The sequence below is a fragment of the Dama dama genome, chromosome 14 (assembly GCF_033118175.1).
Source record: "Dama dama isolate Ldn47 chromosome 14, ASM3311817v1, whole genome shotgun sequence".
Classification (NCBI taxonomy): Eukaryota; Metazoa; Chordata; class Mammalia; order Artiodactyla; family Cervidae; genus Dama; species Dama dama.
The window spans coordinates 17,725,745-17,740,968 of NC_083694.1; the positions used below are offsets into that span (position 1 = coordinate 17,725,745).

Below are 15,224 nucleotides of genomic sequence, written 5' to 3' on the forward strand. Positions count from 1 at the left end.
TAAGTTACTCTTTTTTTCATGAAAAGTTAGTTTTTGTATGCTTGATATGCATAACAACAAGTTATGATAAAGATTCTGATTTAATCTTTCTTTAAACCAGAGAAACCTTGTATAATATAAAGCAGGCCCATATTCTTTTGTATTAAATTGCTTGTCTAGCTATATCGTACAAAATGACAAATGTATACTCACACATATAAAATGTAAAGAATTTGCTTTAGTGTTATAGAAATGAAAATGCTACTCAAATGATACGTTCACATGCTTTTATATATGCATGTTTGCAGGCATATGTGTGTGTGTGTCTGCCAGGCATGTTTTTATTATCATAAGGTTCAGGTCAGTGTAAGAAAAACCATGGAAGACTTGGTGTCTTGAATGACAATAGAAAGGTAAAGGTCTTTTTTAAACTTCCTATACAAACCAAGACATGTTCAGTTACAATATAAGACTTACTTTATCAGGAAACTTTCCTCTCATAATATTCTCATATATCAAAATTTCAAAGTGCATTATGTACATAGTGCATTTTGGGCACTTGATAAATTTTGTCCTTATGTGGCTGTGGTTCCCCTCAAAAATGTTGGATGTAATAAATTGCTATAATCAAATCTAATTTCTGAAAAATACCTGTGGGAGTAACAAACAAAAAAGCACGTCTTATATAAAAAAAATGATAAATAACACCAAAGGTAGCTGTTTATTATAATCAGCTTGGTGCTGAATTACAAAATTAAAATTATGTGGCCCTTTATAACTAACCCTAGCAATATACATGATCTGTGGAATTATGTTGACTTATTTTGCATTTCATAGGGACAGTTCAAAGAAATATAATAGAAAAAATGGAAAGATTTATCACAAAGGACCCTGTAGCACAGAACATTTTGAAAAAACTCCATTTATTTTAGTCTATTAAGAAAACGAGCATGGAAATGATTTGCTTAGAACTCATTAAGTGTAAAACATTTTGAAAAGTGCTAATTCTCTAAAAGAAACATCTATGAAGTAAGCAAATTATATTTTTCTATGACTTATTAGTATGGGACCATGTGAACTATTGCATCTACGGAATAAAGAAACTTCTAAAGGATTGATTAAACTAAGCTTCAAGCTGTAGTTTGAGAGAATTATTAATTTAGTCATTTTTAGACAGTTAATTTCATCCAAATTGTTTTTTTTTTTTTTCCCCAGCCTGCCTTGAGCAAGGAAATTTGCTTTACTCTTCAGCAAAGAAATCAAATAGAGGATTTTATTCCAGATGGTAATAGAGATGTGACTGCAAACTTCTGCATTACATACCAATAACATTTGCTTTGCACTTGCACTGGCCTGAATTTGGGTGACAGGTAATATCTCCATCCACTGTCCCGGAGGTATTACAGTTGCACGGACTGCAGCCATCAGGATCCCACTCCTGGAGGTTGTAGAATCCGTTCTGGCACTGATTGCACTGTCTGCCAGACACATGTCTCTTACAATTACACTGGCCCCCGATCTAGAGAAGATACAACATTTTGTAGAATGATGAACGTTATCTATTTTTAGATAATTTGCTCATTAGGTACAAGACAGGGAGGGCGGGGAGGAAAAAACTTTAAATGTGAAACAGACAAGAAGGTAATAAGGTATTTCTCCTCCTGACACAGAAATACCGGAGAGCTTCAGCAGGGTGAATATTTAGAAGTGAATGAAAATAAACCTGGGAAGTCAGTAGTATATGACTAAAAGGGAAGTGGAATTAAGCCTTCAGCACCATATGAAGAAATCAAAATATAGTCATGGGGAGACTGAAAATAGAAACGGCCAGTAGTTAAGTTAGTCTTTTACCCATACCTTTTTCATTCCTCTCATTTACTCCTTGATCCAGACTTGTTCTGTGCATGCCGATGCTTCAACTAAGAATATTTCCATAATATCATCCCACCAAGGTTTTAACGATGTTTAAAATAAAGTTCATAACAGCATCCATTTTTATGCCTACTGATAATGATCCTAACAATATTTTTTGGCACAACTCCATTCAGGAATATTTCAGCATATTTATCATTCATTTATATTATGATTTAACCATACCAAGTGAATTTAACTGATTTACACTGTGGTAAAAATATAAAAAAGTTACTTGTTTTAGAGCACTGTCAACTAAAAACATTATCTGATAAAAGAAATACTTTTCCTCTTTGAGCTATTGCTTGAGAATGAAAATACATAGAATGTAAAATAAAATGCTCATCTACTATCTACACAGGTAATGCTATGTTGGTTAAAGAAAGAGCTAAAACCTTTCACAAGGGAATATACACATACAAAATGTGAAATAAGTATGAAGATTTCAATAACAACTTAGGACTTTCATGAGAGATGTGAATACAGATATCAAGTCTCTTATGAAACCACTGGCATGTCTCCCGGTGACTCCATTCAACTCGGACTGAATCAGCTTGCCACCTTTGCACGCAAGGTTACCACATAAGGAAGTAAACTACCTGTGGAAAGACACAGTTTGATTTACCTTTAAAATCTTGGGATATCCAAAAATATCACATGAGATTAGGATTCAGTAACAAAGGTGTAGAGAAGGGGTTTTATACTAAATAATTTTAAAGGATCTATCACTGCCTAATTTTTCATCTAGGAAATAGGAACTCACTGGAATCATTATTTAAGGTTAAGATAATTGACACAAACTATATAACACTCTGAAAAACAAAGGTTTATACATGTATTATATAAAGCTATAGAAAATAATGAAAAACAGTATCAAAGACATGTATAGGTCAGAAAGATATGCAAGGAAAGTAACTTGCCCCCTTCTGCCTGACTGTCTATACCAACCCCACTTTTACCCAGCCCCATGGAATCCAGATTATTACTCAAAACAGGGCTTTGATTTGGTCTGCAAAATTATTGTTGTTGTTTAGTCACTCAGTCATGTCCCAGCTTTTGCAACCACATGGACTGCAGCACACCAGGCTATCCTGTCCTTCACCATCTCCCAGAGCTATTTCAAACCCATGTCCATCGAGTCAGTGATACTATCTAACCATCTCATCCTCTGTTGTCCCCCTCTTCTCCTGCCTTATATCTTTCCCAGCATCAGGGTCTTTCCCAATGAGTCAGCTTTTCACATCAGGTGGCCAAAGCATTGGAGCTTTAGCTGCAGCACCAGTCCTTCCAATGAATATTCAGGGTTGATCTCCTTTAGGATTGACTAGTTTGATCTCCTTGCAGTCTAAGGGACTCTCAAGAGTCTTATCCAACACAACAATTCAAAAGCATCGATTCTTCAGCGCTCAGCTTTCTTTATGGTCCAACTCTCACATCCAAACATGGCTACGGGAAAAATCATAGCTTTGACTATATGGATTTTGTCAGCAAAGTAATATCTCTGCTTTTTAATACATTGTCTAGGTTTGTCACAAATTTTCTTCTAAGGAGCAAGCGTCTTTTAATCTCATGGCTATAGTCACCACCTGCAGTGATTTTGTAGCCCAAGAAAATAAAAGTGTTTCCATTGGTTCCCAATCTATTTGCCATGAAGTGATGGGAACAGATGCCATGATCTTCATTTATTGAAAGTTGAGGGTTAAGCGAGATTTTTCTCTCCTCTTTCACCTTCATCAAGAGGCTCTTTAGTTCCTCTTCACTTTCTGCCATAAGGGTGGTGTCATCTGCCTACCTGAGGTTATTGATATCTCTCCTGGCAATCTTGATTCCAGCTTGTGCTTTAACCAGCCTGGCTTTTCCCATGATGTACTCTGTACATAAGTTAAATAAGCAGGGTAACGATACACAGCCTTGACGTACCCCATTCCCAAATTGGAACCAGTCCATTTTCCATGTCCAGTTCTAACTGTTGCTTCTTGATCTGAATACAGGTTTCTCAGAAGGCAGGTAAGGTGGTCTGGGATTCTCATCTCTTGAAGAATTTTCCACAGTTTGTTGTGGTCCACATAGTCAAAGGCTTTAGTGCAGTCAATGAAGCAGGAGTGGATGTTTTTCTGGAATTCTCTTGCTTTTTCTATGACCCAATGGTTGTTGGCAATTTGACCTCTGGTTCCTCTACCTTTTCTAAATCCAGCTTGAACATCTGGAAGTTCTCACTTCACATACTGCTGAAGCCTAACTTGAAGGATTTTGATCATGACCTTTTTCGCATGTGAAATGAAAGCAATTGTTCAAGCAGTAGCTTGAACATTCTTTGGCATTGCCCTTCTTTGGGATTAGAATGAAAACTGACCTTTTCCAATCCTGGAAAAGGTGTGACCACTGCTGAGTTTTCTAAATTTGGTGGCATATCAAGTGTAGCACTTTCACAGCATCATCTTTTAGGATTTGAATTACCTCAGCTGGAATTCCATCACCTCCTCTAGTTTTGTTCGTACTGATGCTTCCTAAGGCCCACTTGACTTCCTACTCCAGAATGTCTGGCTCTAGGTGAGTATCACACCATCGTGGTTATCTGGGTCATGAAGATCTTTTTTGTACAGTTCTTCTGTGTACTCTTGCCACCTCTTCTATATACCTTCTGCTTCTCGTAGGTCCATACTTTTTCTGTTCTTTATTGTGCCCATATTTGCATGAAATGCTCCTTTGGTATCTAATTTTCTTGAAGATATCTCTAGTCTTTCCCATTCTATTTTTTTCCTCTATCTCTTTGCATTTATCACTGAGGAAGGCTTTCTTACCTCCCCATGCTAATCTTTGGAACTCCGCATTCAGATGGGTATACCTTTGCTTTCCTCTACTTTCACTTCTCTTTTTTCTCAGCTATTTGTAAGGCCTCCTCAGACAACTATTTTACCTTTTTGCATTTCTTTTTCTTGGGGATGGTTTTGATCACTGCCCTCCTGTACAATGTCACAAATCTCTGTCCATGGTTCTTCAGGTACTCTGTCTATTACTCTGTCTGTCCCTTAAATCTATTTGTCATTTCTACTGTATAGAAATCAAATAAATGATTTGATTTAGGTCATATCTGAATGTCCTGGTGGTTTTCCTTACTTTCTTCAATGTATCTGACTTTTGCAATAAGGAGTTCATGATCTGAGCCACAGTAAGCTTCCGTTCTTGTTTTTGCTAACTATATAGAGCTTCTCCACTTTCAGCTGCAAATAATATAATCAAAGTGATTTCAGTATGGACCATTTGGTGATGTCTGTGTGTACAGTTGTATCTTGTGTTGTTGGAAGAGGCCACAAAAACAAGCAGCATTACTGGCAGGTGTGAGTTACTTATAGGGCTGTCCACGTGGTATAGTGGTAAAGAATCTGCTTTCCAATGCATGAGGCACAAGTTCGATCCCTGGCTTGGGAAGATCCCCTGAGAAGTAAGTGGCAACCCACTGCAGGATTCTTGCCTAGGAAATCTTATGGACAGAGCGCCTGGTGTGCTACAGTCCATGAGGTCCCAAAAGGGTCAGCTATGACCTAGTAACTAAACAACTTCATGCTTATGCTCAGTCGTGTCCAATTCTTTGTATTCCTATGGACTGTAGCCCACCAGGCTTCTCTGTCCATGGGGTTTTCCAGGCAAGAATACTGAGTGGGCTGCCAGTTCCTCCTCCAGGAGATCTTCCTGACTGAGGAATCAAACCTGTGTCTCCTGATCTCCTGTGTCTCCTTCACTACAGGTGGATTCTTTACTGCTGAAAAATTGGGAAGCCCCAGTGACTAAACAACAACAGATGAATTACACATAGCCATGAAAATCTAACAGAACTTTGGTTGTATCCTTATAACACTTCAAGTTCATTACCATTTAATAAATTCCTTATTTTCTGGTTCTGGTTTCATATACATTAGTCTTGTTCTCCAGATTGCAAGCACCTTCAGAAATTGGACATACCTTGTATTTCTGTTAAAGAATAACCTTGTGTATTCCCCATGGGTAAAGAGTAGTCTTTACAAAAATCTAGAGCAAGAATGAGTGAAAAGGGTAAAGATAAATAAAAGTGTATTCTGTGCTAAAACTTTCTCTTCTAACCATACACAAAAATAAACTCAAAATGGATTAAAGATCTAAATGTAAGACCAGAAACTATAAAACTCCTAGAGGAGAACATAGGCAAAACACTCTCCGACATAAATCAAAGCAAGATCCTCTATGACCCACCTCCCAGAATATTGGAAATAAAAGCAAAACTAAACAAATGGGACCTAATGAAACTTAAAAGCTTTTGCACTACAAAGGAAACTATAAGTAAGGTGAAAAGACAGCCCTCAGATTGGGAGAAAATAATAGCAAATGAAGAAACAGACAAAGGATTAATCTCAAAAATATACAAGCAACTCCTGCAGCTCAATTCCAGAAAAATAAATGACCCAATCAAAAAATGGGCCAAAGAACTAAACAGACATTTCTCCAAAGAAGACATACAGATGGCTAACAAACACATGAAAAGATGCTCAACATCACTCATTATTAGAGAAATGCAAATCAAAACCACAATGAGGTACCATTACACGCCAGTCAGGATGGCTGCTATCCAAAAGTCTACAAGCAATAAATGCTGGAGAGGGTGTGGAGAAAAGGGAACCCTCTTACACTGTTGGTGGGAATGCAAACTAGTACAGCCGCTATGGAAAACAGTGTGGAGATTTCTTAAAAAACTGGACATAGAACTGCCATATGACCCAGCAATCCCACTTCTGGGCATACACACTGAGGAAACCAGATCTGTATCTTGCTATATTATTATTTAAATGTAAGACATGTATCATCTGGAGCTTCCTTACCTCTTAAAATTTAGGTAAGACTGCCTGGAACCCTTATTCCATTTCTGTTGAAGGACAAATATGCTTCTTGCATTTTAAAAAATTCTATGGATAGTGATATTCTTATGGTTACCCTGCCCCTAAATTTCTGCTTCTTCCATTTTGGAATCTTCTTGCCACCTTAGAGTTCTGCCCTATATCTTTCTAGACATGAAACCTGACTAATGCATCAATCTCAGAATAGGAACTCTTATTCCAAAAAAGTAATATGTCTTAGTAAAGATTTGGAGTGAAAGAAGAGTGAGAACTCTACTTTTCCATTTGTAGTATCTAGTTTTCCTACAACCAGACATCTTCAAAAGGTTCTGTAACTCAGTCAGTTACCACTTCTGTGTCTTATCTCTCCATACTCCTCACCCTCCCCTATTGCACATCTACTTTTCCTCTTTACACCTAACTCTCAGTCATTTTTCACATACATCATTTAAAAAAATGTTCAGTATTGCCTTGAAACATTTCAGTCTTATGAAGGTATTTTTTCAGTAAACATCAGATATCTCCATATGAGAAACCTGGCTGTAAATAAGATAACACAACTTTACTCTCATTTCATTAACACATGTAGTCTATAATTTTATATAATCCATACCTTAAAATGTGGTTTAAAAGTAAGTCATAAAAGGCTTTATAGATTATAAAAGGAGTTCATTGTAATCAGTTTCTCAAAATTTACCTGAAAATACAAGTTTCCTTCTGTACTAGTCACTGTAGATCCCCTTCATTTCATGAGGGAATATAAATCTACCCACACTCTAATACCAATTCCTGGCCACCAAGAGAGAGAGAAGAGTGTGATCGCTTCCTTTTAAAACTACACTTTCAAAAAGTCAGATACAACACTTTTCTGCTTTCATGCACTTTGAGAGAATATTTTTAACATTTACCCTAAGTTGACTTATTAATTGGCCAGTAGTAAGCCAGCAAACAGGATGTAAGCAGAAGCTTGAAAAGCTTAGAGATTTTGAGTTGATTCTCTTGAGATGGGCTTGGAGGCCATTATGGAAACATGCTCAAGCTATCCTGTTGCATGATTTGAGAACCTGTGGAGGAGAACATCCTCTCCTATCACCCCCAGTGAACATTCCGCTTGACAACCACTACCCACGTGAATGAGACCTTCCTGGATCATCTAACTACCAGCTGACAAGCTAGCTGAACACATCAACAAAAGAGCTCAGGCAAGATCAGTCAAGCCAATACAGACCACCGCTGAGCCAAACCACAGAATTCTATACTAAGTAAGTGGTTTTTGCTGTTTTAAGCCAACATTTTAGAAGCAAAATTAGCAAACAATACCATTGATCAGAACTTAAATTACATTTCTATACCTAACTGCCAGGGAGGCTGAAAAATGTAGTTTATTGTCTATAATCACATGGCCAAATAATACTTAAATTTCTATTAATAATGTAGAACAAAAATAATGAGGTATAATTACCATCTCTAATAACAAATATATGGTCATACTTTAAGCAGTAGGAGCTTTCCAGCTCTTTAAGACTGAAAACACAATCTTGGTTGCATAAGTTTTGGTCTTGCAAGCTGTCAGCCACATGAACAATGAGGGGAAAGGAGGCCCCCATGAGCTCCAGTTAGAAACTCGAAAATAACTTTGATTAGCTTGGCTTGGGTTATATCTTTTCTTTTTTTAGTTTCTTAAGGTGGAGGTTTTCTTTTATAATATAGAAAATTTAGAGCTTTTAATATCTTACTCTGTGTGTGTGTGTGTGCATGTGTTAGTCACTCAGTAATGTCCAACTCTTTGCAACGCCATGGACTGTAGCCTGTCAGGCTCCTCTGTTCACGGAATTTTCCAGGCAAGAATACTGGAGTGAGGTTGCCATGCCCTTCTCCAGCAGATCTTCCCAAACCAGGGATGGAACCTGGGTCTCCTGCATTGCAGACAGATTCTTTACCATCTTTACCATTCTTTACCATCTGCAGACAGATTCTTTACCATCTGAGCCACAAGAATGGACCAATATTCTATTAATTACTATTATATCAGTATCCCACAGTTTTGATAAGTTGTGTTTTCAGTGTCACTCAATTCAAAATACTTATAATTTCCCTTCTGTTTCCTATTTGGCCCTTAGTTGATTTAGCTGTCAAATAATCAAGGATATTCCAGAGAGCTCCTTATTATTGATTTCCAATTTTATTTAATGATTTCTGTCAGATAACATATTTTAAATGACTTGCATTCTTTTAAATGTATTGAGACTTGCTTTATGGACCAGAATGTGAGCGATTTTGGAAGATGCTTTGTGTAGATTAGAAAAATATGTATATTCTTCTGTTGTTGACTTGAGTGTTCTATAAAGGTCAATTACTTCATCAAGTTGGCTGATCGTGCTTAGCTTTTCTGTCAATTCGTTCTATTAATTACTAAGGAAAGGGTATTGAAATTTTTACCTTAATCATGAAGTTTTATGTTTCTCCTTTCATTTCTGTCAATTTTTTACTTGTACAGTTGCACAAACTCAGTTGTTTGGTGCATAAATATGCCGTGGTTGAGAATTCTAAGAGCTCTACATAGCGAGTATTTAGAATTCCAAATCCTTTTTTAAACCTACGCAGTCAGGCACACTCTTATTCCATCATGACATCAATCTTATTGCCAAAAAAACTAAATTAACCAGCTCAATTATAGTAGACCATCAACAGTTGGGGAATGAATAAGGTACAAGGCAGAAATTGAAGGATTAAGTGAAAGTGTATATACCAAGATTGAGTTCGAGTGTATGTATACCTTCACCCCTGCCACAATTCTCTTCCTCCTATACTGTTTCTAGAAAGCCGGGAGCCAGACTTATTTTCTATAAAAAGGAAACTGGCAGAGAAAAGCTATAGATTAAGATCTCTAGACTTATTCTTGGGACTCTGACCCCTACAAAGCTCACTTGCAGCTTGTACACACAAGAGTAAGTTTAGAAGCCTTCCATGAGTTTATTGTAGAATTAAGAAGCCTTTAACCAGTTTATTATACAGAGCAGGCAGCAAAATTTCCAACATGGAAAACCAGGACCAAGAAAGAAAAAGGACAATAAATAATAATTTATAAGAGAAGAAAGGAATGCAGAGAACAGAAACATAAGAAAGCAACCACTAATGAATAAAACACCACTGTAGCTATTATCTCCGGAAAGTTATGATAAATGTTGTATTCATTCAAAAACATAGAACAGAATAAACCTAGGAAACAACTTGTGAAGGAAATAACTATTGAATATTGAAAAACAGGCAAAATAAAAACCTCAAGCAAAAGACTGAAACAAAAAGTTGAGATAGAACAGAGAGAGAAAAAAATGAAATGAAAATATAGAATTTCCAGAAGGAGAAAAAACTGAGGGAGAAAATTATCAAAGCATTAATACAAAATAAACATTTTCTTTACATGAAGCCATAGTTTAAAAGGCTTACCATGTGCTAGAGAAATTAATAGGGAAAAAAAGAAATGACATCAAGGTAAAGACTCATGAAGCAAAGAATAGGAATAAAAAAAAAAAAAAAAACATTTCTAGAGACCAACAAGTTATATATAACAGAAATACAGAATATCACTGAAACGTTCTGCAATATTATCGTAAGCCAGAAAACTACATCATACCTTCCAAGTAAATAATAAAATTTTCAAATAATTAAAACAATATGCTCTGAATTATGAGTAAAATTATTTCAAATAATTGGAAGCAATACCTTCTAAATTTAACTCCCACTCCATTTGGGAAATGCATGACTCTTCATTTCACAGGAGAAGAAATTGAATCTTAAATCAAGTTATTTATTGAAGGACAGACTGCTAGCTATACATATCCATGCTCACAACCATGGTGCTAAGTTCACTCAGCTTGTGATAAACTACAAATCTAACAGGAGCAATGGGAAGAGTGCTAGAACCAAAGAAGGTCAAGGTAATGGCCATTACTTGAGTTGGCCCCACAGTGGAAGAATAGGCAAGCAGTCCATTGACTAATTCATGAGTTTCTCTGAATAGCACTGACGTTTGCTAACAGCTGCTATATACCACCCAGTGACCATACTCAGGACCTCCCTATTCTGAATCATACTGCAAAAGTCTGCTGTCCCAGGTTCTACAGTAGTGGTGGGTACACACAGTCAATTGTGTGACAATTGAAACAGTGAATTTGGCAGGAAGATTAGTGACAACGAAAAAGAGTAAGACTCTGCAACCATTATCCTAGTCCCAGCTTTTTAGTCATCCTCTACATTAAGAGATGGAATTCTATCAGCGTGATTTGAAGCACAAATAATCCATACATGACTTCTTTTAAACAGCACTTATAGAAAATATAAAGTATGAGTTAAAAATTAACAATTTAGGTGAGCACAGTCAATATTTATCAGAGGTTTCTATGTAATTAGACATTATATTTTAATAAACTCAAAGCAATACTTTTAAAACAGAAGAAATATCTGTCTTCTTAAGCACTTATTTTGCTTGTGGTAGAGAAAAATCTAATGTTCTATAGATTACATCTTTTTACAGAACTCACTAAAAGCCAAGGAGGTAATGTGGATGTTGCCAAACTAAGTAAGAATTTGAAAAGCAAACTCAAAAGTTTAAGAACAGAAAGTCTGCACCGGAAATTAAATTAAATTTTCAGGGTTTGTTTGAAAAGAAAAGAAATAAAAATGAGGGCCAAAAAAAAAAAACCCTTTTAATTAATAAGCACAATTTTTAGGAATATTCATGTCTTTTATAGCAATGACTATAGATTTTTTAATAGAAATTCTTTACCTTCTATTTTTCCTCATTCAACTCATTCATGCATGCTGTTATCAACAAATGTTTGATCACATACAACCATATGGAATGTACCTTGTGAGTTTCATGAGGTCATATCATGCAAGCAGTACCTCTCAATTTTTACCACTGCTTCCCTCAGAATCGCCAGCATTACTCAGAAATTGTATGCAAAGTGATACACCAATTGACCACTAAGTACGATCAATTCTAAGCAAGGCTTATAATACACTGCCTCTCTCTGCTGGGATAAATTGCCAACAAAGGTCCATATAGTCAAAGCTATGGTTTTTCCAGTAGTCATGTATGGATGTGAGAGTCGGACCATAAAGAAAGCTGAGCAACCAAATAATGATGCTTTTATACCATGGTGCTGGAGAAGACTCCTGAGATCAAAGCAATCAATCCTAAAGGAAATAACTAACCCTGAATATTCATTGAAAGGACTGGTGCTGAAGCTGAATCTCCAATACTCTGGCCATCTGATGCAAAGAGCCAACTCATGGGGAAAGACCCTGATGCTGGGAAAGATTGAAGGGAGGAGAGGGGACAATAGAGGATGAGATAGTTGGGTGGCATCACCAACTCAATAGACAGGAGTTTGAGCAAACTCTGGGAGATGGTGAAGGATAGGGAAGCCTGGCATGCTGCAGTCTCTGGGGCCACAACAGCCAGACAAAACTTAGGGACTAAACAACAACAACCTCTCCATTTGGTACACCACTGTGTCACTTCCTTGCTCAAAGATACTCAGTAGCTCCCTATTGCCTATCTAACAAAGTCCAAACTCCACCATGTAACCTCAATATGCCTCTTTAGTGGCATGTAACATTACTACCCTACCTCAGTGATGGCCTCAGAGTTTCCACTAGAAGGGCTGGATGGCAGCAATCTGGATGGAACTGTTGCTTGGGGACTGTTTTGTAGCTATATTTGCATTAAAAACAAAATTCTCCTTTAAGTTATTAACCATTTTTAATGGTTTTGTGGAGGACAATGGTCGGAAGAGAAAATGATCATATGGAGGTGAGGGAACTGATGTCTGTCAAGCAATGTCTTCTGTCTTCACTGCCCATACAGTATTACATTTTCTATAAATAACAATACTTTTGCCTCTTTTAAGACATTCATGAGTTTTTCACCTTGCACTACTTTCAACCTCTATTACAATTTTGAACAGAAATAATAAGAACATGCGTGGATCCTTGTTTTGTTCCTGATATTACAGGGGAAAAGTTTATTGTTTAAGTATGATGTTAAGTTTCTTTGCAGATACCTTTTCCAGATTAAGTTTTCTTCTATTTCTAGTATGTAGAGCATATTTATCAAAAACAGGTTTTAAATTTTTTTAAATGTTTTTCAATATTTATCAAGATTATTATATGAGATTCATGTTGTTTATTGCATTAATTGATTCTTAAATGTTAAGCTCACCTTGCATTCTTGGAACGAATACAGATCAGTCAAGATGCATCCTCTTTATTATATATTTCAGAATTGAACTTGTTAAAATATTGTTAGGATATTTTAGATCTATGTTCATATGGAATAACTGGCCTGTTTGAATGGACTTGTTTTTAAATTTTTTGTCATGTTATGGGATTAGTTTAAGTAGCCCTCACAAAACGGTTTGGAAAGTACACATTCTTCCTCAGTGTCTTAAAAGAACTTATGTAGGACTTATATGATTCATTCCTTTACGTATCGGAGAACTCACCAATGAAGTCATCTGGGCCTGAAGTTTTCCTTGATGAAAGAAAACTGAAGTTTGATTACAAATTCAATATCTTTAAATTATAGGAATGTATAGGGGCTTTCTATTTTTTCTTATGTTCAGTAAGTTCAGTTCAGTTCAGTTCAGTCACTCAGTTGTGTCCGACTCTTTGTGACCCCATGAATCACAGCACGTCAGGCCTCCCTGTCCATCACCAACTCCTGGAGTTTACTCAAACTCATGTCCATCGAGTCGGTGATGCCATCCAGCCATCTCATCCTCTGTCGTCCCCTTCTCCTCCTGCCCCCAATCCCTCCCAGCATCAGGGTCTTTTCCAATGAGTCAACTCTTCGCATGAGGTGGCCAAGGTACTGGAGTTTCAGCTTCACCATCAGTCCTTCCAATGAACACCCAGGACTGATCTCCTTTAGGATAGACTGGTTGGATCTCCTTGCAGTCCAAGGGACTCTCAAGAGTCTTCTCCAACACCACAGTTCAAAAGCATCAATTCTTTAGCACTCAGCTTTCTTCACAGTCCAACTCTCACATCCATACATGACCACTGGAAAAACCATAGCCTTGACTAGATGGACCTTTGTTGGCAAAGTAATGTCTCTGCTATTTAATATGCTATCTAGGTTGGTCCTAACTTTCCTTCCAAGAAGTAAGCATCTTTTAATTTCATGGCTGCAATCACCATCTGCAGTGGTTTTGGAGCCCAGAAAAATTAAGTCAGACACTGTTTCCACTGATTCCCCATCTATTTGCCATGAAGTGATGGGACCAGAAGCCATGATCTTAGTTTTCTGAATGTTGAGCTTTAAGCCAACTTTTTCACTGTCTCCTTTCACTTTCATCAAGAGGTTTTTTAGTTCCTCTTCACTTTCTGCCATAAGTGTGGTGTCATCTACATATCTGAGGTTATTGATATTTCTCCCGGCAATCTTGATTCCAGCTTGTGCTTCTTCCAGCCCAGCGTTTCTCATGATGTACTCTGCATATAAGTTAAATAGGCAGGGTGACAATATACAGCCTTGACGTACTCCTTTGCCTATTTGGAACCAGTCTGTTGTTCCACGTCCAGTTCTAACTGTTGCTTCCTGACCTGCATATAGGTTTCTTAAGAGGCAGGTCAGGTGGTCTGGTATTCCCATCTCTTCCAGAATTTTCCAGAGTTTGTTGTGATCCACACAGTCAAAGGCTTTGGCATAGTCAATAAAGCAGAAATAGATGTTTTTCTGGAACTCTCTTGCTTTTTCAATGATACAGCGCATGTTAGCAATTTGATGTCTGGTTCCTCTGCCTTTTCTAAAACCAGCTTGAACATCTGGAAGTTCGCAGTTCATGTATTGCTGAAGCCTGGCTTGGAGAATTTTGAACATTACTTTACTAGCGTATGAGATGAGTGCCATTGTGTGGTAGTTTGAGCATTCTTTGGGATTGCCTTTCTTAGGGATTGGAACGAAAACTGACCTTTTCCAGTCCCGTGGCCACTGTTGAGTTTTCCAAATTTGCTGCCATATTGAGTGCAGCACTTTCACAGCTTCATCTTTCAGGATTTGAAATAGCTCAACTGGAATTCCATCACCTCCACTAGCTTTGTTCATAGTGATGCTTCCTAAGGCCCACTTGACTTCACATTCCAGGATGTCTGTTTCTAGGTGAGTGATCACACTGTCGTGATTATCTGGGTCATGAAGATCTTTTTTTTTTTGGACAGTTCTGTGTATTCTTGCCACCTCTTCTTAATATCTTCTGCTTCTGTTACATCCATACCATTTTTGTCCTTTATCGAACCCATCTTTGCATGGAATGTTCCCTTGGTATCTCTGATTTTCTTGAAGAGATCTCTAGTCCTGCCCATTCTATTGTTTTCCTCTATTTCTTTGCATTGATCGCTGAGGAAGGTGTTCTTATCTCTCCTTGCTATTCTTTGGAACTCTGCATTCAAATGGAAATATCT

The 15,224-nt window shown here is 37.2% G+C and overlaps 1 protein-coding gene across 1 annotated transcript in view; it reads right to left on the reverse strand.

The window, feature by feature from the left end:
• The window catches only part of USH2A (usherin), an 892,942-nt gene that overhangs the window by 722,089 nt on the left and 155,629 nt on the right, over positions 1–15,224 (reverse strand). The window contains exon 11 of the mRNA XM_061161192.1: positions 1,303–1,498. Within this exon, the coding sequence (XP_061017175.1) occupies positions 1,303–1,498 (196 nt within the window). The remainder of the gene's footprint in view (positions 1–1,302; positions 1,499–15,224) is intronic.